Raw genomic sequence first — 22,449 nt, 5'->3', positions numbered from 1 at the left:
CGATGTCGGCCGGACGGGCGGAGGAAGAACCGGAGATCTTTTTTTTCTGTAAAGGGGAGTAAATGTGTAACCTCTCTAATTAGCGGGGGGGGGGGGGTCCAAACACGTGACCTGCCAGTTTATCAGCTCAAGCTTTATCAGCCATCCAAGTTTGCTTGTGTTCATGTGGAGGAGTGGGGGGGAGTGGTGGAGGTCACTGCTCCTTCTTCTTCCTCACCTTCCTGGTATCAATCCCCCCCTCAATCCGGTGTTTGTGCGGAGAATCTGCCCGGCGATTGCCTTTGACCTTGACAGGTCATGGGAGGGAGAGGAGGAGAGGAGGAGGTGATGCTCAGAACCAGAGCATCACCTCCTCCTCCTCTGCCGCCATTAACAGAGTAGAGAGGAGAAGAGGACATAAACTGAGGTGGAAGAGGACGCAGTTGTGTCTAGGTGGGAGCTGTAGATGGAGGGGGCACCTGCGTTTAAACAGACACACACGCGAGTACACACACACACACACACACACACACACAACCACAACTACACACACAGACAAGTAGCCAGGGATTGTGTAAATTATCAGCGTGTTGAGTTTTAATTCTCTTTTTCAAAAAAGCCAGAAAAGTTAAAGTGAGACATGCACCTGTGATTGACAAAGCAGTCTTCCAAATTAATTTCCCATCAACATGCACGCACGCACACAAGCTGCACACAGGTGCTGGATGGATTTTTTTTTTTTTTTTGGGGGGGGGGGGGTTAAAATGGATAATAACCTCGAGGTGGGACCAGCACATTCAATACATGCACGCACACGCACACGCACGCGGACAGACTCCCAACTGCATCTGACTGGCGAGGGTCTGGGGAGAAAATAGCGGTGATGCTGTGGCGTCCCTTTTTCTCATTCCCCCTCTTCCTCCCCGACAGCAGCAGCAGCCGCCGCTGCTAGTGGAGCCGTCGCGGGGGTGGGGGGGGGGGGGAACCGCTCGTCCGCGGAGCCGATACGTGCACACAGTTTTCCTCCTGGCCGCGGACGTCGGTGCGGCGGCGGCGGCGAAGCAGGGAGAGGAGAGGATGTAACGGAGCACCGCGCCGGATGTGATGCTCGGATATTTTGTTTGTTTGTTTATTTTTCGGTCAAACACCGGGGCGCATGAAGGAAATTCCCGTGTCCCCCCCCCCAAAAAAAAAAAAAAAAATCGAAAAGGAAGGACAGACAGAGAGAGAGAGAGGAAGAGAGAGAGGGAGGGAGAGGGAGAGAGAGCGGGGATCCGGCAGGCGTGCACCCCCGGCTCCCCTCACTCCGCTCGGCATGCCTCCGCTGCTGCAGCCCGCTCCCAGCCGTCGCCTACGCCGACTGTTGTTTCCACGCTGCTGAGCGGCGAGACGCACGGACGCACGCGCGCTCACGCACACACACACACACACACACACACACACACACACACACATACACACACACACGCACACACACTCACACACTTCTCCGATCTACACACTAACACACACAGCGTACACACAGACACACACACACACACACGGACATGGCTTTGTCTTAACACACCGACCATGACGCATTGCTGTCAGGGCGCAGCGCGCCGCCGCCGCCGCGGCTCCTCCGCGTCCGAATAAAAGAAAAAAAAATCCGAGGAGGCAAAAAAAATAGGCGGCGACGGGAGGAGGAAGAGGAGGAGGAGGAGGTGGAGAAGCGAGAGCCAGAAAGTAAGAAATCCCATAATTGTTGCAGGAAGATGGCGCCCACCAAGCCGAGCATCCAGCAGGACCCGACACGGAGAGAACGGTAACCGGGAGGGGGGGGGTGAAGGAGGGGGTGGGAGTGCGATTCCGATTTCCATTTTTTTTTGCCCCTTTTCTTTCTTCTTTCTCCGTCCGCCTCCACGCATGTTGACGCCTGGCGCGGCTCCGACGCGAATCCGCCGCGTCCCCCCCCCCCCGCGTCCCTCCTCGGGGGCGGCGGAGAGGGACGCCGGTGCCCTTTTCCACGGGAGAGGAGATGCGCGCGCGTGCTTGAACGTGTGTGTGCGTGTGCGCACCAGCCCCCGCGTGCGTGTTTATACATGTATGTGTGTGTGAGTTTGTGTTTGCCTTTGCGGTAACAGGTCGGCTGGCTTGCTGACTGCCCCCCCATGCCGTGGGTGTGCGCTTCACATTCAAGGTGCGTGTTTTTTAAGAGCATCGAGGGAGAAAAAAAAAGACAGAGACACGCACACAAACATCCACGGACGAGTGTCGCTGTGGGGGGCGTGGATGCGACAGGAATTAAGACGAAGTTTTATGGTGGTGTTTTACCTGGACCCCTGCCTCCACACTCACACGACCTTTGACCCCTGAGGCTGCTTCACTGGCTTCTGATTTTTTTTTCAAAGTGGAATTGTTGGGTCTGTGTGAAGAAAGTGTTTCTCGGCTGTTTGATTGTGTTGTCATGGTGACGGCTGCCTGAAATTGGTTCACCTGTTGATTTCTGATACTACATGTTGTGCTTCTTTGATGGAGGTTCTCAATCCGAGGTGTGGTGTTTGTGTGTTGCTGTAGTGTGTGTGTCCTCTGATTGGTGGACTTTCGGTAGTTGTGTGTTTTCAGGTTTCCAGTGGTTTCAGGTGTCTTGTCGCTGTGACAACTGACCATGCCCTGGGGAAAAAAAATATACTGGGCAGTGGACCCATCATATACTGAATAACGCAGTTTTCTTTGTAAATTTATAAAATTAACTGATTTAAACAAATTACATTTGCTCTAAAATAAAAAAAGAAGCGTGTCACTTTGGTTGAAAAACACAGAACCTCTCATTTTTGTTCTGTCACGAAAAAAAGAATGCTCTGGCATTCTACCCGTAACAAATTTTCCGACCCTGAGACCATCAGGTTAAAAAACCCACCAAAACGTATATTGGTATTGTTCTCGCAAGTAGCATCATCATGCCTGCGTGTGAGAAACCTGATGTATAAAGTGAACCGGATACAGAGTCTAAAGCCCATCTTCTTTCACCCGTCCTGCTACAGTACCCTACTTATTATTATTATTTTATTATTATCATTAAAATCCAGATTATGTGTCTTGGTTGAAGAGCTTGCGACCCTAAGAAGTGCCAGAGCCCTTTGACAGTGAGGCAGACCTTCATGAATTAATTTTTCTAAATATAAGATGGACAGTCACAGTGTTACAACACTGAATCGCTTGGATGGCATGTCTTGTGGTGGAGTGAAATTGCTATGGAAACGGGGATGTCGCTGTCAGCATTGGGATGCTTTTTTTTGTTGATTTTGATTTCTATACAAAAACAACCCTCCAATCCGCACACACAAAGCTTTTGTTTTTCCGATGAGGAATTTGATTTAGTGAATTTAATTACGATTAATACAATTAAACATAATAACAATTAATTAACATGCCACTAATATATCAAATTTAGTTTGTAAAAAGAACCTTGCAACCCACTCTCGCAAGGAAATACCTGAAAAGTATCCAAAATATGGAGGGATTATCCAAACAAAACATTCTTGAGATGGTTTGCTGCGGCAATGACGTCTTTTTCTGCTTTACATCACAGTTTTCAGAGCAACTCACATGAATGCATCAGGAATGTCCCGGGATGTCTTATGTTCATTGGTTTCCAGCGCTTTACAGGTACTTTCGGGAAGATTTTTGTAGTCATGGTAACTGGGAACCCGGATCGTCTGTTCTTCCATAGAAACGGGGGTGTCTTCACCATGACAAGACGACGGTCTGTTAACAGTTACACTGAGGTTACGATTGTACGATACACGAGACTCAAAAGTTTCCCGAAGAACATCACAACATCGTAGCAGCCGGGGTTTATCTTTAACTTTGGACAACTATCTTGTTGAGCAGGCGTGTCGGTACGCGGTTGTTTCATGGTTAAAGAGTTTCCTGTCCTGTACTTTTTACTTTACCATTTCAAGTGTTATCATTGAACCCGTTGCTGAAAGTTTGTAAAGTTCTGTTGGTTTTTGTTTTTTCTTCAGAAAAGTTCAGTAAAACCCTCTGACTGCTTGGTCTGAAAAGCCGTCGCAGCATCTCCCCCAAATTAGTGTTTTACTTTGAAAATCCACAGCTTTGCTGTCTTTGTGCCAAGCCTTCCTGACTGTTTTATTTTCAGAGTGGGCAGATGGCTGACTTAACTTTGTTTTCATTCTAATAATGTTTAAAAGGCCTTTCTAACAAAACAAAAAAAGTTTAAATATTTCTTTGGTCAAAGCTGTTCATAAATGCAGTTTTCTATTTATGATAATGGTTGTGTTTGTACGATAATTTTTCACAGCTGCAAACAATGGTAACGACTCATCGGCTAATTCTGTGACCTTATATTTCATACTTTTATTTTTCAGTTTTATTTGGGTGAGTCCCGAAAGTCGAAGGTGCTACATGCAACTTGATTTTTTTTTTTTTTGCTTCGTTTTGAATGAAATGTTATCCGCAGAGTCCGATTTTAATTTTGGTTTATTTATTTTGTTTGGCTGCATCACAGACGTTTTGTTTGAGTTTGTTTTTCCTAAAATTACACCTTTTTTCTTATTTTTTAAACTTCAGTCTGTTCTTAATTTTCCAAAGAAAACACAAAATTTTCAGCCGCTGCTCTGATGGTTTAATGTATCCCAGCTGCGAGTGCTAGTTTACAGTCTCTTTTGTTTGCTTTGGTGGGGATTGTTAGGGGGTTCGGGAGGCTTTTAATTTGTGTTGAATGTTTTCAAACCAGCGGCGACTGGGGTCCACAAGGGAAAAGAACAAATGACGACAGACGCGTCTTTCGTTTTTGTTCATTCGCTTTTGGGAAACCGAGTCAGCCATTTTTCCCTCAGTGACTGGTGGCTCATTTACTAAACATCGGACATTTGTGGTTTAAGGAATAAAAACGTTCGAAATTTGAGTTCCCTCTCTACCTACAGGATCCGTTTCTTGTGAATTTTCCAATAATTTCTTCCAAATTTTCAGTCCGATTGATTTCCTACCGACCTCTGGGTCATTTTTCATACTGCACTTGAAAAATCACTCAGCTGGATGTTTTAGCTCGTGCTAGTAAGCTACCTTAGCGGGGTACTAGTTTGTGTTGCATCTTTCTAAAGGCCTACATCCTGCCATGGGAGAAAATTTCTGCGCAGAAGTCGGATAAAACATTACCTCTTGTTCGGCGACGGTTCAGTGTGATGAGCGCTAGCGACACAGTACCTCTTCGCAACTCGTTACCACATATCACGTCAAACAGATGTCAACCAATTGGCCAATGTCAGCCAACGATTGGACAGGATACGATGCAGTGCGACCACATGATTCCCCACGACCTTACAATCGATGCATTGATCTTCAGCCGAACAAAAACCAGAACCATCCTGTTATAATTCGAGTTTCATCTGGTTTCCAACTTGAGAGCCTTTCTTTTTAACACAGTTGGAAAAATTATGCTCTTCATGTGAAGTGTGTGTGCTCACATGTGTGATGGCTTGGGTGACACGTCACGTTGTAACTCACCCCCGATGTCTTTGACGGAAATGTTTCGCTTCAGGTGTCCCTATGTCTTTTTAACAGGAGATGGTCTAGTTGCTGTAGTGGTAAGCCAGGGAACCCAGCGTTTAATGGTGTGTTTGATTATAATCCGGATGTTAATCCGATTCCAAATAGGATACTTCCATGAAATGTTTTTAGATGGTCGTACCATGAAAAATCTGAATATATTGTGTGTACCTTTTAATTTGTTGCAATCTGTATATTTCACTTCAGATTCTGGTCTTCTTTTTATGAAGACTCTATACAAACTGAAACAAATATTGCATTCACATTGTCTACACTGATATACAATGTTTGCACGCTGTATACACATTGAAGTACACACTGTATGTTTACAATGCATACATTGAAATGCATGCTGCAAACTCATTGTTTTCATCTTTAAAAAGATCTTCGAATCTTGAAATAGATCTTCAAATCTTTAAATAGATGATGTTTACATACCATATACACTTATACTTATACTACAGTATATGCTGTATGAATGCCAAAATACATGTTTCATCCAAATGTAATACATGATAGGTAAATGCTGCTTAGATACTGTGTACATATACATAGATACATACATATACATACATATATATATATGTGTGTGTGTGTGTGTCTATATTTATAGATATATATATACACACACATGTATATATATACATTTATATGTATATATATATACACACGTATAGGTTTATATTAATATATATGTATATGTCTGTGTATAGATATGTGTGTGTGTTTATATAAGCTGATACTAAGATTGAATGTATGCTCTTGATCTGGAATATATAGAATACACATACTGAAAAACACACTTCATACATCAAAAAATACTTGCTACATACAAGCTGTTTACATACTGTATACTACATACACTGTGTAGAGGCAATACACTGATGAAATACACAGATTATAGATTGTACACAATCTGTAGAGACCCTGAAATACAAACTGAACACCTGCAGAAATACACGCTGTACTTCCTCTACTTATCCTGGTGTGAAACAGCCAATCAGGCACCTTGGTCAGCAGGTCGACTCTGGCAGCAGATTATGGGATGTCTATTTACATAGGGAGCAGGCAGGTGGGGATCAAAGGTCAGGTGTGTGGAGCGCGCAGCAGTTTAGCCGTGTTATCCTTGGGTTCGTGAAGCGGCGGAGGTAGAGGGGTCAGACCATCGTTATCTGAAGGGTTCATTCCTGCTGCCGACGGGAAGGAGGAAGAAGGGAAGATGTGGAGGTGCCGCATTCGTTGACAATGTCACTGATTCTTGACGTACAGGTAGTCAAGCGTTTCGGCTGTGGTTGATGGCAGTTTTTAATTCACTGATTAATTGAATACTTATCGTAAATATATTAAATAATTACTTATTTGATAGTTATTTAAGTCAATAATTTTTTTAAGAGGGGGTGATTTTTTTAACTTAATTATATGATATTATGTGTTTTTCTTGTAACATCCGCAAGTGATGTATGACAATTTCACAATCAATATTCGCTGACTTTACTGTCATCATACAAAAATGTTTTCATTTAGAACTAATAGACTGTAATTCCCGGAACATTTGTCTGGAAATTTCTTTTTATTTTTTATTCCACATAATTTCTTGTTAATACGACAGTAATCCCTCACATTGTTTATGGGGAATTAAATGCAAATTGAAATTAGTTGTCCTTGCCAACTTCCACGCGGGTGGTACGATACGATTAAATCAGGAGCAGCTCGACGCGATTTGGGAAACCTGGGGGAAGTGATGGCGGTGTTTCGAACACCAGTGGCCGTGCCAGGAAGTGAAGGGAATGACATCCCTCCTTCACAATAAGAGCATCAAACGGCGTGGCGTCAGGGCCCAGCAGGTCAGACTTGGCGTGCGATTAATGGCAGGTGTTTCTGTTTGGCGTCTGGATTTGATCATCTTATCATCAAACTGCCTGCTGGCCGGCACCAGGGGGGCCGTTGAGCAGGTGGAGTGTTTGATGGAACTCTGAGATTTTCGGAAACATCCCACCGCCAGCCGCAGTTTCCCCATGCTTGTCTGGAAACCATCAACTTCTCGAAATATCTGGAGTGACATTGCTCCTCTGACGTTACCTTTAGCTCACTTCCTGTTTGATTTGCTGTGTAGTTTTCTGTTGATTTTCATTTAAAGATTTTTTTGTTGTTTCCTTTTTTCTTTTTTAGAAAGTCATTTTTTTCCATGTATTTCTTATTGATTTAATTCAGTGTTTTTCTGTTAACTTTTCATCTTAAATATCTTTCTTTTTTTTCCCCCCACAGAATTACTTCCCCTCAATGCAGACAGCGAATCTTATAACAAAACCAACGTCAGATATTGAATTTGTTTTTTTTTTTTTGTCCTCCCAAACAAAGTAAATTATTTAATTATTATTCCTTTCTTCCGAGCTTCCTGCTTTATTTACGATGAATTGTGATTCTCGCTCACGATCAAACCCTGACACACCACGACTCGGACTCCGACAGGAAAATTAGTCGATTAAAAGGTTTTATTGTGATGGATGATACGCGTACGGCGGTGGCGGCCTGAGTGACAAGCAGGATGCGACGTCCTGCTGCCAGGAAGCGAATCAATCCCCCAGCAGACGCTTTGTTTAGACAATAACATCCCACGTTTTGCTGCTAATTCCTCTATTAATTCCTCCTGCCGTCCATCCATCTTCTCCCCCCTCCAACCTTTACACCCCCCATCTCCACCTGCGCTCATCCCTTCATTCGCCCGCCGCCCCCTCCCACACATTCCCAGACGGCGGTGTGTTTCCCGCTGGAGGCTGTCAGGCAGCTGACAGCGTTTTGGCTGAGCTGCTGTTTGCGGATCTATTTCTGGGGGCATTTCGGCGCCGATAGGCATCTGGAGGAGAGCAAATTAATTTCCAGGTAGAGAGTCGGGGGTGGAGGGGGGGTTGGGGGGGGGGGGGGTGTGGAGGAGGAGGGGTGGGGCAGACCTCATAGGTGACTGCACAAGTGCTTCCGCTATCAGTTCGGCACAGAGGCTGGAGAGAAGAGGAGGAGGAATGTGATGGAGGGAAGGAGGTAGCAGGGTAGGATGATGGGAAAAGAGGTGGGGAGGAGCAGGTATAAGGAAGCGCAGAGAGGCAATGAGGGAGTAGGAAGGACACAAAGCAGGGAGCAGGATGGGATTAGAAGGAGCACAGGAGAAGGAGGATGGAGGTGCAAGGAAGGAAGGAAGGAAAGTGGGAATAAGGGATGGGCTGGGAAGGGACAGCAGGAAGGAGGAGAGCACGGAAAGGGACCGATGAAGAAGGAAGGGAAGGGGGGAGTAGGAGACGAGCAGAGGAAAAACATGGGAAGAATAGGGATTGCGGGAGAGTTGGCTGAGGAAACGAGGGAAGAAGGAAGCACTTCAAGAGAGGAAACAAAACAAGGAAGATAACACAAAAGGAAGGAAAGAAGGAAAAGGAAGGCGAATGACAAAGGAGAGATAATGAGGGAGCAGGGATGAAGACAGGAAGGCGAGGGAATGAGGGAGCAGGAGAGGCTGAAGTCCTATTCAGCAAAGTTCATACTATTCTTCCTGATTTCTTTCTCTCAAAGACATTTTTTGTCACTTTTCTGAAAGCTAGCATTCCACACTTCATTCATTCGTCCATCCATTTACACATTCATTCCCTTATTATTTCATCACGCCTTCCTCGTTTTATTCCCCCTCCGCTCAGGTTCTCTGATTCCTCTTGTTGCTCCTGACTCTCAGATTCAAGGTCATTTCAAAAACATTTTCAGACCAAAAAAAACATGCGAGGGAATTTGTTATCTAATTGATTGACTAATTGACTAATTGTGATGTTAAAATCAGTTTAATCTCCTTACTAGTTTCAGATAATTGACATCATTAAAAGTATTGTTCGAAATGTATTGTTTCATTTTCAAAATAACATGAACTTAATGTTAAATAAATTCAATTGATTTTAAATTATAACATTTATTTTGGCCAATAGAAACCCCAAATTTGGAAGATTTTTCCAGGGAGAGTACTGAAGGTCTTTTCCTTACATCGTCATCTTTAAGATTTCCCTATAATTTCAAATTCATTTTCTGATAATTCTTTCAAACACATTTTCAATCATTTCTGGTTATTTCTGTATCTGGCATTTTAAACTTGAACTTTTTTTTTTTAATGTTTTTGAATTTTATCCAACTCTTTTTTTTTTTTTTTTTTTTCCTTGTTGTTTTGAGGGCAGTTTTCCTCTGTCACTTGTTGTTCATGGTCGGCTCATTCGGGATTTTTATTTTTGTGGTTTGTGGTCTGAGAGCAGCACCTGACTGGTAGAAAACAACTCGCTTAGAGGGGGAGGAGAGGCTGGATAGGGGTGTTTTTGTGCATGCGTGTCTCTGTGTGGGTGTGTTTTGCTGTGGTCGAATGTTCCAATGTTGGCGAACTTTCAGCCACAACAGAGAGACCCCACAAAGCACAAAGTTGGCTGTTTCACTGAAATCCCCCCCTTACCTCCCTCGTCCCCGCTCTGCCCCCACTCCGCTGGAGGCCATATAACACAATAAAACGTCCCATTAGCCAGTTCTGTGAGGGGAGGGGGGTCCTCCTTGTCGTTGGAAACAAACAGGAAATTGAAACTGTGGTTTTTCAAACTAAAAGTCTAGATTTGATATCTTTAACTGTTATGAAATGTACGTGGAGAAAATCTTTCGCCCTCATCTCCTCGGCACCTCTCTCTTGCTTTCTGAGCCTACTCTTCTCCTTACCTCTCCTCCTTGTCTCGTCTGTCTTTCACTTCTCATCTCCATTCTCTTCTTCTCCTTCTTCTCTCCATTTCTCTCCTTCATTCCCTTCTTCCCTCTCCTCCTTTCCTCATGTCTGCTCATGTCTCTCCTCGTCTCTTCCTCCTCTTCTGTTATTTTTCCTCATTTTTCTCTCCTCCCATCTTCTTTCTCCTCTCTTCTCTTCCTTTCTCCTTTTCTTTTTGTTTCTCTCCTCTCCTCTCCTCTCCTCTCCTCTCCTCTCCTCTCCTCTCCTCTCCTCTCCTCCCTTGCAGACAATCAGTGAACTGCTGACTCTGCAGTTTCTCACCTCAGGACTAATATCTGTCTGTCCTTGAAAACACACACTTCAATTATACATCACACACACACACACACACACACACACACACACACACACACACACAGAGTCACTGGTTACTGTCTCTTAAACAATCTCACAGTTTCTTCTCCTTTTACCATTTCTCCCCCTTTCCCCCGCACTCCCCCTGCCTGCCCAGCCAATCGTCCCTCTGGAATATTTAGGAGTGTTAACAGACACCCTTCCTTTATAGAACGGTTTTCTTGCAGGGTGTGTTTCTGCACGTGTGTTTGTATGTGAGCTGCATGTTCATAGCGCTGCAATTGCCGTTTCTGGACATTTTCAAAAATAGTTTCACACATAGTCATTTTTAATCGCTTTTCACATGTCAAGTGTTTTCATTTTTAGGTAAAGATGCCGAAGATTCAAATTAAGTCGAGGGGCAGGGGGTTCGTGTGGTCATTCTCCCATTCAAAATTTAAAAACGTAAACTAAAATTTCGACAAACGGAAGGCGCGTGGAGAGAAGTTGCGGTTGCGTGTGCTTCGTTGCCAGGGCAGGTGTTGCAACATGATGGCGATGATCAGCTGCCCCACCAAATGTATCTTGAGACTCACTCACCCTGGTGTGTGTGTGTGTTTGACTCTAGTCCGTAAGCCTTTCAATTGCCTCGTCATCATTATAGGAAACACACCCCTCCTCTTCCTCTCCTCCTCCTGCTCCTCCTTCTCGTCACCTCCTCAGCCCTCATTACCGCTCTCGTCACCTTGTGGCCCCAGACCCCTCCTGCCCCCAGGCGGGAGGAAGGCTTGAGAAATGACTATTGATTATTCTGTGTTAAACAGAGGTGGAGGAGAAGGGTGAGGAGGAGGAGGACGGGAGGTGAGATGAGGAGGGGGATGGTGGGGGGCAGGAGAGAAAACACAGACGCAAACAGAATAAAGCTACTTGTCCTCGGACTCAATGGCCTAAAGGCAATCTGGTCCGACGGCAATTTCGTTCACCTTTATACTTTTACTTCTAAGCTATTTGTTTTGGTTTTTCTTCCTCTTTTGGTCATTTTCAAAGGGATTTTTTTGACTTTTAACATTTTTGTTTCAGAGCACAGGGGATGTTTTATGGGCTTTTCCTGGGAAAGAATCTGAATACAATGGAATTGATAGCTGTTGTAAATCAGATTAAGACAATAACAGGACTTCCAATAGTCCCCAGGGGCATGCCAGAGGTATTGACTTGAATATTTAGTGACATAATCCCGTTAGGTTTTGAGTTTAGCTGCGATCTGCTGCTGGATATTTTTGCTATTATGTTGCTGGATATTTTTGCTAGTATGTTCCACAATGTATGAAATGTTATATTTTTACAGAGTTTTACAGACGAGATACATGGAAAAAAAAAAAAAAATAACAAAGATTTTGAGCAGATTAAAACTACAAGGAGGACTTAGAACAAATCCCTAATGCACCCCAGATGACCATGTTGCCTTTAAGTCCTAGGTGGACAGTTAGCAATGAACCGCGAGCTGAGGCTACTTCCAAAGCTGGAAGTAGGCTAATATGTAGGTGGCAGATCTTGTAATCCAGTGTTGGACTTTCAGTGTGGATCCCCCCATTTTCTCTCTTCAGTGTGGATCCCCCCCATTTTCTCTCTGTTCCTAGGTGGGGTCCCTCTATGGCTCATTCATGTTCTCCTGCCTCTGTTCTCTGCAGGTTCTCTGTCTTCTCCCTCTGTCCAGAAACAGTCAATTGAAGACTCTAAATTAGGGTTGGGCAAACTACGGCCTGCGGGCCACATCAGGTCCGCCAAAGATTGGTGCAGGAATCACACTTTATGTAAATCATTGAATGGTTGCATTCATTTGACTTTTAATTGTAATGATCAGCATTTCACCACTAAGCGGTGCATTAGGCGCAGTGACTTGATTTTGCGGAGCCCAAGCCACTTCCTCTTATCACTCTTCTACTGCTCAGAACCCATCTGCAGCAATGTCCAAGAAAAGAGGAGTCGACAGTGACCGCTGAGTGTTTAATACGGAATGGACACCTACATTTTTTATTTAAGTTCGGTCAAAGGCTGTATGTCTTATTTGCCAAGAAACTATTGCGGTTTTAAAGAAATACAACATCAGCCGGCACTTTTCCACCAAGCATGCTAATTGTGCCAACAACCCGTAAACACAAGAACAGACGGCTACTGCTGATAGGTTGGTAGCTAGCTTGCAGGCTCAGCAAAATACCTTTATCCAAACAACTTCCATCCAAGAGTCAAGCACCAAGACAAGTTATTTACTGGCATTCAAATTAGCAAAAGCCAGCAAGCCTATCATCGAAGGGGAGTTTCTCAAAGAGAGCATGGTAGACAGCAAGTATTTTATATCCTGAGAGCAAGAACAAATTGGAAAAAAATTAGCTTATCACGCAGGACAGTGACACGCCATGTTGAAGTAATTGACAAACACTTAACTAGCAAGCTAAACAAAAAGGCGGAGTCATTTACATTGTATTCTTTGGCGCTGGACGAAAGCAATGACACCATTCAGTTTTAAAATATAAAAAGAGGGATTCATGAAAATTTCAAGATAACGGAGGAGTTTTTGGCTATGGAATCCCTAAAAGAAAAAACTCAGGGAGAGGATTTATAAAACAGCGTATCAGCGGTCAAAAAGAGACACAAGCTACCTCGGAGTATGCTCGCCAACGTTCCACAGATGGATCACCAAATCTGACAGGAAAAAACATTGGGCTGCTCAAAAGAATCCAGGGCAGGGTGAAAGAGGACAACCCTGAGCAGGAGATAATTTTCTTGCCCTGCATAATTCACCAGGAAGCACTGAGTAAAACCGTGTTGTAGCTTGACCATGTAGTGAAGCCAGTTTTGATCAACTGACGCTGATCACAGGGACTTGCTTCACCAATCTAATGTCCGCCGGTTAAGTTTGGGGAAGGTATGTAAATGAGTGTGGGAACTCAAACAGGAGATTATTTCATTTTTGGAGCTACATGAGAACACTGACAATTTTCCTGATCTGAACGACAGATTGGCTTTGCATTTTAGCCTTTACTGTGGACATACTGACACACATAAATTATTTTTTGTATGCTTCCTATGTTTGATATGTACTGTTAAGAAATGTGTTTTTTTTTATATTTATCGTGTCTTGTGCTGACCCAGCCCATCTGTCAAATTTTAAATGTCAATGTGGCCCCTAAGTCAAAAAGTTTGCCCACCCCTGCTCTAAATTGTTCTTTGTTTTGAATGGGTGAATAGTAGAATGTCTTTTATATGTGGCCCTGTGATTGACAGGTGACTCGCCTCCATATTAAACCGTACCTCTTGCTTAATTTAGAACAGGATAGGTTCTGGACAGTCGTCTAGATTGTTTAGTCAGGTAATGCCTTGAAAGTCAATTTTTACTGAAATAGAAATGAAAGCTGAAGCTTGACAGCTGATAAAATGTTGGATAAAACACAAAAGTACAACAGAAGGGGGAATGATAGCAGCTTTTAAACAGGATTTAAATTGTGAGAGGACCGAGAACCAATCCCTGAGGGACCCTGGAACTGATTCCTTCCACATCATGCCACCTTTTCACTTCTGGGCCGAGTAATATTAAAATGTTAACGTGCCAGCTTCTAAACGGAAAAACTGAATAAAGGAAACCTTTACTCAAACTGACACCCTGATTCAACCCAGGATAGGCGTGCGGCACAATCATTAAGTTGTCTTTAAAATGAATATACAGTAAAACACACCTTGAGAACGACCTTGTCGGAAGAGATTAAAAATATGTTTGAGTAAGTAAGGTTTATAGCATTTTATTTCATGCATCTGTTGTCTGACATAGGGCTGCAGGAATTGAACTGACAACCTTATAGGTGCAAAGTATCTGTCTCCTTCAGGCAGTAACGTTTCTTTCTGTCTCGTTGTTGTTGTTGATGTTGCTGTTGTTGTTGTCGTCATCGTCATCACCCAACCGTGATGGATCTGCTGCTTTTAATTTCATGCACTTGTCGTCCCGTTATTGATGTCTGTGCTTATTCACCCACTTGACTCCTGCAACACACACACACACACACACACACACACACACACACACACACACACACACACACACACACACACACACACCTTTCACCGTTAAATGATTTGGGCCATTATGCTGCGGACACACACATATCGACACACACTCCCGGTTGTCTTTGGTCTGGTTGTTAATCCTGATTGTGAGTCCATGACCTTATTTCGGACACCCGACCGTCGTCAGGCCCTGAATAACAATAAAGTTTGAATTTATTCAAAGTGGCTCGGCGTTGGCGCTGTTTCCATCCTGCAGCCGTGACCTTTGAACTCTGACGGAGGAATGGACGCATTTCATTGTGATGGAGGGGGAGGGAGTGGAGTCATTTGACATTAGGCATCATGGGAAGGAATGGGAAAAGTAGAAAGGAGGTCAAAGGTCAATAACTGGATCTGGAAATGACCATATAATATTTTTGTTAAAAAAATTCAGGGGAATTTTATTTCTTGCTGTTGCTGATCATCAATGATGATCTGTTTATTGTATTTAGTTTTTTGAGATTTTTTAGGTGCTTTTGCTCATTTTTAAGCGTATTTAATTTCTCAATTTTAGTATTTTCTTCAGATTGATAGTATTTATGTATGTATGTATTATAATTAGTCTAGTATGATTTTTTTTCACAGAATAATTGATGTTTTTGAAAATAGCTGGATATCATTTTTCAAACAGATATCTTCTGAGTCTTGTGTGAATATTTAGGTTAGTCTCCTAACCTTGAAATGATGACTGCTGTTTTTTGTTTTTTTTGTTGATGGTTTCTATACCATGCTGTGAGGAAATTCATGATTGAACTGTTTTCTGTGTGTGTGTGTGTGTGTGTGTGTGTGTGTATGTGTGTGTGTGTGTGTGTGTGTGTGTGTGTGCGTGTGTGCGTGCGCGTCCAGGACAATTAAGTGTGGCTTCACAGTGATTGATACCAGCTTGGCTTTCAATTTGTTCCACTACATAGGTCCACTCCCCACCGCACACACATACACGCAGTGTCACTTGCTGTCTCTGTCCACGGAAACCACACATAGGCTGCTCCTTTTTTCATCTTTGTACATTTAATTTTCAAATTAATTTGTTCTTTCTTTAATTAATAAATTAATATCAGTTTTAGTTGATTCTTTTAATTTTTTAATAAGAATATTTAGAATTGTTTTTAATTTTCAGGTTTTTTGTTTTTTTTTAACTGGATGTTTGTGTCACTTCCACATAAAGGCGCTTTTCCAAGTCAGTTCCACCTCAACTTAGCCTGTGTGGTTTGCTGTTACTACATTATAACTTACTGATGTGGGCGGAGCCATCATAGCATGTCGGTGCCGAGCTGTTGTGTTGTGATTTTGTATGCTACCCTAAACACACTAACAATGGAGGACATGGAGTCGGTGGTGTACTTGTTGCTCCGTCTATTTAAATTGACTGGAGTGATTCTTTTGTCGACAGCAGCTCACAGTGACGGCGTTAGCTGGACGATCAGAGGACGACAGTCTGTTTGCATCATGCTTAAATATCGGCTTGACTTGTGTGGGACCTCACCAGAGCAGGTATTGCCCTTGTGAGCAGATTGAAATGCAAAGAGTACCCAGCGAAGGAGTGCTGGAACGGTGTCATGGAAAGGAGGAATAACTTCTTCAGGAAATGTAATATTTTTAGATATTTATCTCATTTTTTTAATCTTCATAGTTTCTCATTTTCAAGTCATTTTATTTTCTATTTCATTTGGTTTTCAAACATGAATTCAAAGAAAGAAAAATTTTGACATTTAGTTAGCACAACATCAGTGAAATTTGACCACTGTGTTATCCTATCATGGATGGGCAATAGGGGTTCAGTATCTTGCTCAACAACACTTTGACAGGTTAGAAGGAGGGGGAATCAAACCATGAATGTTCAGTTGCAAGGTCGGCCGTTCTAACCCCCGTACCACGCCACCTTAATTATTTACCTTGTCTACATTTTTCTCAAATCAAAAACAAAACAAAAAAAAACCCAAAAGGGAGAGACCTTGAATGTTGGCTCATTTCAGCAATTAAGTAACTGACTGATCCAGCACTAAAAATTGAAACTATTTTACAACGGAGCTACTGGAACATGAACAAGAAATCTACAAGAGTTGAAAAGCAAGTCTGACTGATTTTCAGAAGAAAAACAAAAAAAAAAAAAGAAGTCTCAGTGATTCAGATAAATGAATAAGTAAATAGAATTGAGAAAAATTAACCCTTGAAAATCAGCCGTTTTGTTTCTTGTCAGGAGAAAAAAATATCACTTTACTTGAACTATGCAGCTAAACACTAGTTGCCATGTTCTTGAGCTGGATATGTTTCTCAGTCTGAGCATCGGGTCTCTAACCTACATAGCCTTTCAATTACTTTTTATTTATACAAACACTATTTGAACTTCTGTTAACTCTACAGGTCACTTTCAATATTGCACTTTATAGTACTTTTCTAATGGGCAATTGATCCTGATCTGTGGCTAATCAGGTCTGGAGGAGTTTGGGCAATTGTAAGGTTTCTGCTCCAAACTCAAGAGAAATTCACCTTTTAAAAAAATATTTCCCTCTCTCTTGAAAGCCAGCCTTTTTTGAGAATTTTGCAGAAAAGCATTTATTTCTGACCCTCGAAACAGAAAGAGGTGTGTTAAAGCTCCCAAACTCTTTATTCAGAATTCATGAGGATGAGAGTGTATCCTGGAGGGTCTTTGATCGGAGGACTCCCTCCGTCCGCACACAACAAGACCACACCTATCATTACTGATATTTGTTCTAGATCATACATCTAGAGCACAATAAAATGATTTCTATAGAACATTTTTGATTTGAAAAATAAAAAGAAGGGTTTGATTTCCGAGTTCCTCCCCAAATAGCTCCCTGGGCGCTGCTATGAGAGTTCTTGCTGCCCAGGGGCCCATTCATAGTGGGTCAAATGCAGAATACTTTATATAATAGATTAACAAAGAACAAAAACAAAAAACAAAAAATGTCCCAGATGAAGAAATTAAGAATAATTTTGGAAAAAAAAATTTTTTTTTTTTTCTCAAATTTCTTCTTTTTTTATTTATAAAATCATTTTTTTCAATCCATTTTCTGTTCAATCCATTTTCCAAATTTTGGTCTAATTTTCAGTTTAGAAGCAACTTTCCTTTGCAATTGTTAATTTTTCAAAAAACTTAATTTGTGATTTTTAATTAATTAATGTTGATATTTGAGAGGTCCCTCTCTGTTTATATGCCAATATCCTTGAGTTCTGAAAAAAAAATGACAAAAAAAAAACAAACCTTCCCCTGCACTGCTCATTTTTGTGTGTTGTTGTCGAACCTGCGGGCTCATTGTTTCGTCTCCTGCTCAAATTAAAGACAGATTCCATAAATTTTTCAGCGCCTCTTTGTCCCGCCGAAGGTCGAATTAGCATTTTCTATCTGGCAGCTTAGCGGACGCTCATTAAAAAAACAGAAATGCTGAATTTGTAAATCTGTTTTTCTTTTTTTTTTAGCTTCTTCTTTGGAAAAATCAAAGCACGGCCGCCGCTCACTCTCAGACTGGCCTGTATTTGTGTGTGTGTGTATGTGTGTGTGTGTGTTGTTGTTAATTAGAGTGTGAGGTCCATGACAGCTATCAGCGGCTCATTCACTACATTAATGAGAATGATAGCAGCTTTAAAAAGACGGTTCCACACTCTGACCAAACTCATTAACACCAGCTCACATTTAAATACACTCCGCTCTTCCTCCTCCGGCCTCCGCTCGCTCCGCTTTCACTCCGGCCGCCTCTCTCTGTCTCTTTCTGTCTCTCTCTTTCTTCTCCTCCTCCTGTTCTTTATCCTCTCATCTAAGTGGATCACCCTTTGATTTTTACTTGAAATTTCAGAAAAACTGAAATTTTTTATTTTACTTTTTATAATTATTATTTTTCAATAATTCCTGGAATCGTGGTCATATTTTTGCTAATTGAGTCGAATTTTCGAATGTATTTATTTTCAACTCAATAAAGAAAAAGGGGTTAAGATACTAGTCAAACATTTCTTTGAATTCAATAAGCAGAAAATTATCAAAGTTGTGAGTTTAATAATGAACAACTAAATGAACAAATGTAGCCGGAAAATGAAATGATTCCAAACTTAAAATGTCTTGTGATGAACTGTAACTTGTTTTAAAACCTCCATAAAAAGGAATAAAAACTCACTCAAAATTAAATTCAAAATATATTTTTTTAAACTTTCAATTAATAATGCCCTGAAAATGTATTTGTAATGTTTTCTCTCCATCAAACAAATCTTGGTTCAGGATATATAGATGAATCAGAAAATGACTTCATTTGATTAAAAAATATTTCAAATATTTCAAAAAAAGCCTGGATATATACGTAATTCTTAATGATAATAACTGGAAATTATTATGATTACTTCAGTTTAAATATTTACATCAAATTCTTGTCAAAAGTTTAATGTTTTTTAGTTATTTTATTTAATAAGTTACTATAAATGCGCGCACACAAACACGCACACACACACACACACACACACACACATATTTATGTTCTAGTCATGTTTTTCTTTGCGGCCACTTTATTGTTGATGAGCTTTGTCAGATTCGGCATCTCCTCTTTTTTCGGAGCGGTTTGATGGGGAAGATGTGGGTGTGCTAAGGACCATGTGTCTTTGTGCATTTACGTGCGTGTGTGTGTGTGTGTGTGTGTGTGTGTGTGTGAATGTTTGGACAGTTAGATGAGCCCAGCATCTGCTTCTTGGCAAAACTTGGACTGACCAACTGTGTGCGTGTCTGTGTGTGTGAGTGTGTGTTTACTCTGCGGCATATTTGTTGTCCTCACATGTGCTTGCCATCCAGTTTCTTATGGAAACTGAAGACGTTGCATTAAGTTGGATTTCCGATGACCTCTGATCCTCCCTCTTCACCTCTGTGTCTTTTGCCCCTTCTCTCTCTCCCCCTGTCTCTCTCTCTCTTTCTATTTGTTCTGTCTGTAAATATAAATACTTCTCAATTTTCCCTCTCCCTATCTTTCTCTCTATCTCACTCTGTTTTGGTCTCTCTCCATCCCTCTCTGTCTCGCTTCCTTTCCCTCTTGTCTTTCCATCTGTCTCTGTGTATCGTCCTCTTTTCCCTCTCGCTTTCTCTTTCTCTTTCTGTATCTGTCCGCCTCTCTCTCCCCCCACCCTCTCTTTCCCTCTTTCAATTTCCTTTCCGTGTCCGTATTCCTCTATTCCTGTCCTCGTCTGTGATCCGGTAGAGAATTAGATCCATGTGTTTCTGTCCCCGAGCCAATTGGGGAGCAGTTTCTATGCTGGATCTCTTTAATCGCTTCATCTCTTCATCGGTCCAAAGATATAAAATAAAATAAATCGATAAATAGATGAAAATATTTCCTCAAAAAAGTTTCTGTAAACTTCAGTTGTAAATGAATGAAAATAAAAAAAATAGAATAGTCAACTGATTCAACAGTGTCTTTGCAAGAAACCCTCGGTTCTTCACACTGCTGTTAGAAGTGTCCACCATTCACTGAACAGGAAGTCAAGATCCTGCAGGGAAGCCTGGACATTCCATAGCATTGGCCCTCAAGCTGACACGCCAAACAATTCTTCACGCAAAACCATCCAGTAGGATATTGTCAGGTGATGGGTTGAACTTTCTGGCCAAAATCTCTGAGATTTTGACAGAATTCCAAGGCTGTTAGTGAATTTTAAGCTTAGTTTGCCAGGTACAGCTACAGCACTACGCGAACCCTTAAAACCCCTGCTCCTCCCCAAGCGTATAGAGCCACTGTACCAATGTAACTCAAAGAAAGACTACTGTAAAAACATTGTTTCGCCAAGGATTCCTTAACAGTAAATGCCAATTTCTTATAAACTCCTCCTCCAATACCCCTCCTCCTCCTCCCCTCTCTCTCCTCCCCGACAAGAATAATCCTCTTCTTAGTAACGAAATGAAATGATCAAATGAAATAAAACCATAAAAGGAGGCGATGTAAGAAGGTTAAGGCGGATCTGGCGGCGGGCGGCAGTAATCTGCTTCCCACACGACTTCAGAGAGGAAGCCTCCTCCTGCTTATCATATCAAGGCAAGGAAGAGGAGGAGGAGGACGACGAGGAAGAACAGCTAACAGCCGGCGATGAGTTTAAGTTGTGATGCTCGTTAGCAGGAGGGGAACTCTCGTTTTCTCCTCCCCTTCTTCCTTGTCCCCAGAGCTTCCCCCTGCTCCTCCTCCTCTTCTTCACTGAAATGAACAGTATTTAGTGTCTCACTCACGCACACACGCACATACACACACAAACACACACACACACACACGCGCAAATGTGGGCTGCTTGTGTCGCCGTGATGGATGGTTGGGATCGCTGCAGAGATAGTGAGCGAGCAGCCATCGTCTCAGTCATCTTCCTCCGTCTTCCTCCATCTCCCTGCCTCCCGCCCTCCTCTTCATCTTCTTCCTCCACACGCCAAACAACGGCAGACACCTTCAGCAGTTTAACCTCGCCGTTAACAGGTAGAAGTGTTCACTTGGTCACTGCTTTTTCATGTAATTCTTGCAGATTTTTTGCTTTCTTAGGAAAATTTTAGTTGAACCGTTGAAGTGTACATAAGCCCAAAAAAATGCCAGAAACTACACAAAATTTAGCAAAAATAAAGTAATCCTTGCATTTTTTTTAGAGTCTTAAGTGGAATTTTTGGGAGATTCTTCATTGATTTCAAGATAATTCTCCAGGGCCCAGTTTTCATAGGTTAAGCACAAATCCAGAACCAATTGTTGACCAGTTATCTCAGAAAGGGCAGACTCAACATGAGGATGAGCCAACAGCTACTGAGGAGTAGACTTGATTATATTCTCTCAAGATCATGGTTTTGGTTAGTGTTGTTTCTATACATCCTCTGAAGTCTAAAGTGGTAACGACAAGATTTGCATGTGGACTGGCCACTAGTTTTAGCATCAAGTTTTTGATGCAATTAATGCCAAGGAGTTACTGTTTGCCTCCCCGGGAGGCCTTGTCTTAGGGGAATACTACAGATACTAGCTAAGGACACCCTGACCTTAGTTGAGTACTTGGACCTTAAGCCCTGATTAAGAGAACGGTAACCTTAACTTGGGACAATGTCAGGACTCTAATTAGCTTTAGGGACCCATTACTTGAGAGACCCTTACCTTGGCTATTAGATCATCTTGTGATGCAGAATCTTGGACACATCGGCAGTGCTAGTAGCCGGGGTCACGGGGGTTTCGGGTCAGCGTCCTCCATTCTCTCCTCCCAGAGCACTGTCAGCTCCAACATGATGACTTGCTTGGATGACTCCTGTGAGTGCAGGACGATGTCTGGCTTAAGGCTGGTTTCCATTATGTTTTCAGGGAGCTTCAGTTGTTTCCTCGGGTCCGCCCTTAGCTGCCAGTCCTTTGCTGTTCCTAGGAGACCTGTTTGGGCCTTTCGTTGGGGAGGAGGTTGTTTTCTGGATCTTATGAATGTTATTCCATGCCTCCATGGTTGCATGCGCTTGGTGTAGTTGATGGCAGTGCTGATGGACTCAGCAACTGCCTTCAGCACCCGATTGTTGCGCCAGCGATAGCTGCCATCTCCAAGCACTTTAGAACAGCTGCTGAGGATGTGCGCCGGAGTTCTTCTTTATTGGCACAAGGGACATGCTAGGGTTCTGACCTTGCCCCTAAGGAAGAGGTTTGATGGGCCTGGCAGGACATCGTAGATGGGGCTCAGCCCTCCACAGCTCAGGCCATGAGATCTTCCTGTCCATGGCTTCGTCCCATCTAGTCCAAGCCCCTTGCCTCAACGTCCTTTGCTCTGGCAGTCAGCTTGTTGTTGTT

General features: G+C 42.5%; 1 protein-coding gene across 1 annotated transcript in view; it reads left to right on the top strand.

Moving 5' to 3' along the window:
* Window positions 1-1,549: 1,549 nt before the first annotated feature.
* The window catches only part of npas3 (neuronal PAS domain protein 3), a 223,304-nt gene continuing 202,404 nt past the window's right edge, over window positions 1,550-22,449 (top strand). The window contains exon 1 of the mRNA XM_086151849.1: window positions 1,550-1,783. Within this exon, the coding sequence (XP_086007975.1) occupies window positions 1,734-1,783 (50 nt within the window). The 5' untranslated portion in view covers window positions 1,550-1,733. The remainder of the gene's footprint in view (window positions 1,784-22,449) is intronic.

This window comes from Fistularia commersonii, chromosome 1 (genome assembly GCF_037954325.1).
Source record: "Fistularia commersonii isolate RoL2024-O1a breed Wild chromosome 1, RoL_Fcom_v1.0, whole genome shotgun sequence".
Classification (NCBI taxonomy): domain Eukaryota; kingdom Metazoa; phylum Chordata; class Actinopteri; order Syngnathiformes; family Fistulariidae; genus Fistularia; species Fistularia commersonii.
The sequence above is the reverse complement of the archived record's forward strand: the minus strand, read 5'-3'. Positions and strand labels throughout refer to the sequence as shown.